The sequence below is a fragment of the Monodon monoceros genome, unplaced genomic scaffold (assembly GCF_005190385.1).
Source record: "Monodon monoceros isolate NGI ecotype Baffin Bay Population unplaced genomic scaffold, NGI_Narwhal_1 Super_Scaffold_18, whole genome shotgun sequence".
NCBI classification, from domain to species: Eukaryota; Metazoa; Chordata; class Mammalia; order Artiodactyla; family Monodontidae; genus Monodon; species Monodon monoceros.
In genome coordinates, this window is record NW_021703774.1 from 125464844 (window position 1) to 125468498 (window position 3655).

Sequence of the window (3655 nt, forward strand, 5' to 3'; positions counted from 1 at the left end):
GTTGGTTTCTCCTGAGGCCTCTCTCGGCCTGCAGATGACTGCCTTCTAGCTGTAATCCCACATGGTCCTTCCTCTGTGTATTCATGCCCCTGTTGTTTCTTTGTGAGTCTAAATTTCCTCTTATTAAAAGGACACAGGGGAGTTCCCTGGTGGCACACTGGTTAAGAATCTGCCTGCCAATGCAGGGAACACGGGTTCGAACCCTGCTCTGGGAAGATCCCACACACTGCGGAGCAGCTAAGCTTGCACGCCACAACTATTGAGCCTGCGCTCTAGAGCCCACGAGCTACAACTACTGAGCCCATGAGCCACAACTACTGAGCCTGTGTTCCACAGCTACTGAAGCCTGTGCCTAGAGCCTGTGCTCTGCAACAAGAGAAGCCACCGCAATGAGAAGCCCACGCACCATAAAGAAGAGTAGCCGCCACTCACCGCAACTAGAGAAAGCCCGCATGCAGCAACGAAGACCCAACGCAGCCAAAAATAAAATAAATAAAAAATTTAAAAAAGGACACAAAGTCAGATTGGATTAAGGCCCACTCTAACAGCCTATTTCAACTTAATCACCTCTTTAAAGGCCTCATTTCCAATTCTAGTCTCATTTTGGGGTATTGGGGTTAGAACTTCCCCCAAATGTATAAATCTGGGGGGACACAAGTCAGCCCATAACAATATATGTGCATTAGATATGTTTTAAAACTGCACATTCTAGAAAGAGTTTGTTTAAAAGGTATTATAAACTAAATTATTTGGTTAATTTTTATATTTCAGATGTAACTTCTCCTGGACGGGAAGACCAAGAATTTGGTATTACTAAAAGTATATCTGGCTTGAGTTAGACTTTGAGAACTGCCATAGTAGAACTCCTAGAATTTTGAATCTGCTAGGTCTCAATCAATGTTTCCTGGTTCATTCTCAATAACACTGTGACTTAAAATTCCACCTTATTTAATTTGTATCCCCAGCCCAACACCTAATAAGGATTCAGTCATTATTTTTTTAATTCAGTGAAATTAATCATGCAAAGCCCCACCCCTTTCGTGCCCAGCGTTCGGTCTCACTAAGCATCAGTCTCTTCCCCAAGCATACCTCTCACCCTTGTGTTTTACACATGGTGTTGTCTCACCCTTGACTGCCCCTTCCTCTAGAGAGCCAACGCAGTCATGGAGACCTGACACATATGTTGCAGGTAAACACTCCCTCCTTTATTCTCTCATTGTATTACTTACCTCTTGCTACTTGGTAGATATCAGAATGTATTTTATTTTATTTACTTATTTTTTAAATAAGCTTATTTATTTATTTATGGCTGCATTGGGTCTTCATTGAGGTGAGCCGGGGCTACTGTTCGTTGCGGTGCATGGGCTTCTCATTGCGATGGCTTCTCTTGTTGTGGAGCACGGGCTCTAGGCATGCGGGCTCAGTAGTTGTGATGCACGGGCTTAGTTGCTCCGCGGCATGTGGGATCTTCCCGGACCAGGGCTGGAACCCGTGTCCCCTGCATTGGCAGGTGGATTCTTAACCACTGCACCACGAGGGAAGTCCCAGAATGTATTTTAAAGGTCAGTTTTCTCATCTCCCTCACTATACTTTATACTCCTTCAGGGCAAGAAGAATATTCTATCACACATAGGCACTTAGTAAATGTTAGCTAGATGAGTTGGTCTGCCATTCTGCCTGGTGGCATGGGTGGCAGTCATATACCCGCATGGACCCAAAGCGTGAGTTTGCCTTTGCCCCATGTTTTTTTCCAGACCCATAAACAACCACAAGCCCAACCTGACCCCAACACAAAGAGAGGAAAGAAGTCCTTTCATGATGAGGTCCCAGGATCCTCAGTTCTACCCTCAAAGAGTGCCCAAAGCAAAATACAGCTTTGGAAGTGACAGCTCCACCTTGCCCAGCCCACCCTCCTTCCTCTAAGCCACTCTGTCATCTGACTTTAGCCTGGGAACTTCTCAGTCCAGTCTCAGGCTATGCTAAAGAATGAACAAGAATTGTCTGTCTTTGAGAAATGTACATGACATTTGATAAATGGGGAGAGGGGGGTATTTTGTTATGTATGTAAGACCACATTTGACTTTTATAATTGAAAATAAAGATTCAAAAAAATCCCCTCATAGCATCCTAGGTGGGGCCATAAAATTCAATTGTGTAAGATGTGTGGTCTTGGCCCTGTGAGGTTACTGAAACGACCAGGGCGAACCAGGTCAGCTAGCCCGGGGGTTTCAGGGGTCAGCCAGTGCCATCCAAACCTGTCCCTGCCCTGGCTGGGGTTTGGCACTTCCTACTGGTGGTGGACCACAGTGGTAATTCACAGCCTCTTCCTCTTGGCTGACTGACTCTTATAATGTCAGCCCAATACTGGGGACACCGGGCGCCCTGGCGAAATGGAGCTCTCTGTTTCCCAATACACAGAGGAGAGGATGAGAGAGAGGTCAGAGGAGAGGTGGGGAGACCTCCCTTCAGGAACGAAGTGGCTGCTTGGCTGCATGGAGCCCTGCTGGCTGACAGCCTCCAGTGATCAGCATCTTTAGCATCTGCCTCAGGATCAGCTTAGGAGCTGAGCTCATGCTCCTTTTCAGCAACCCCTAGCCAACAGCTAAGTATGGCAGGATACTAGGGCCTCGTAGTTTTTGCCCAACGTGGACCTGTTCTGATGGGCAATCTTGTTCCAGAGCTTCCCAATGGGTCATCCAAGACTCTCTCAGATCATGGTCTCAGGCTTTTCCTACACAGTCCTGCTTCTTCCCCTCTTTTATCTTCTATTTTTTCCATTTTAACAGTTTTTAATGAAAGTTGTATGCAAGATTACTTCATTCCTGCATCTTCTCAATTGTTTCTTCCTTATATTTGCCCTTTTCCTTTCCTACTTGGCGAGATTTGGCTTTACGTTCGAGGATCTTTTTGCATTCCTTGCCCAGTTTTAGTCTGGTGATAACCACCTTGCTGGGGTGAATGCCCGCATGGACAGTCGTGCCAGTAGCCTTCTCCCGCTGCACTCGTTCAGTGTAGATGACATATTTCTTCCTGTAAACCTGGACTACTTTGCCAATTTGCTGCCCTTTGTAGTGCCCTCCTACCACCTGAACTTCATCATCCTTTCGGATGGGCATGGATCGGACATTGTACTTCTGTCTCAGCTCTTTAGAAAGAGGGGAAGACATAATCTTCCTGCGAATGTGGGAAGGCGCGTTGAAATGCCTTTTCCAGTTCTTGCTTCGGTCAGAAGTCACAAAGGGATTGAACTTCATTTCGGCCGCTAGCGCTTCAGCGATGGTCGCAAAAGGGAAGAACCCCTCTTTTATCTTATACAGACACTGTCTCCGACAAGCCTCTTGCACTCCCAACTCCAGCTTAGTGGACCCTACTGACAGTTTCACACACACACACACGTGTAAGGACCCATGAGTCTAACACCTGAGCCCTCCAGGCCGCACGGAAGGACCTGCTCATTTACCTAACACATGCTAAGTATCTACTCTGTGCAGGATCATTGTTCCTGCCCTCAACCAAGCCCTGTCTAATGAGGGACACAGAGAGAAAAATAAATCAGCAAAATACATTGTGATCTTAGTGTAATACATGCATGCTTCTAATTGTTTAAGTACATGGAAACCTCTAATGAGTTCCCAATGTTCTCATCCTACTGTGT

At 46.3% G+C, this 3655-nt stretch overlaps 1 protein-coding gene across 1 annotated transcript; it reads right to left on the minus strand.

Moving 5' to 3' along the window:
- Window positions 1-2816: 2816 nt before the first annotated feature.
- LOC114899430 (60S ribosomal protein L26-like) lies at window positions 2817-3262 on the minus strand. The gene has a single exon (XM_029230164.1). It carries the CDS (start codon window positions 3252-3254, stop codon window positions 2817-2819), a length of 438 nt encoding a protein of 145 aa, XP_029085997.1. The 5' UTR covers window positions 3255-3262.
- Window positions 3263-3655: the final 393 nt, after the last annotated feature.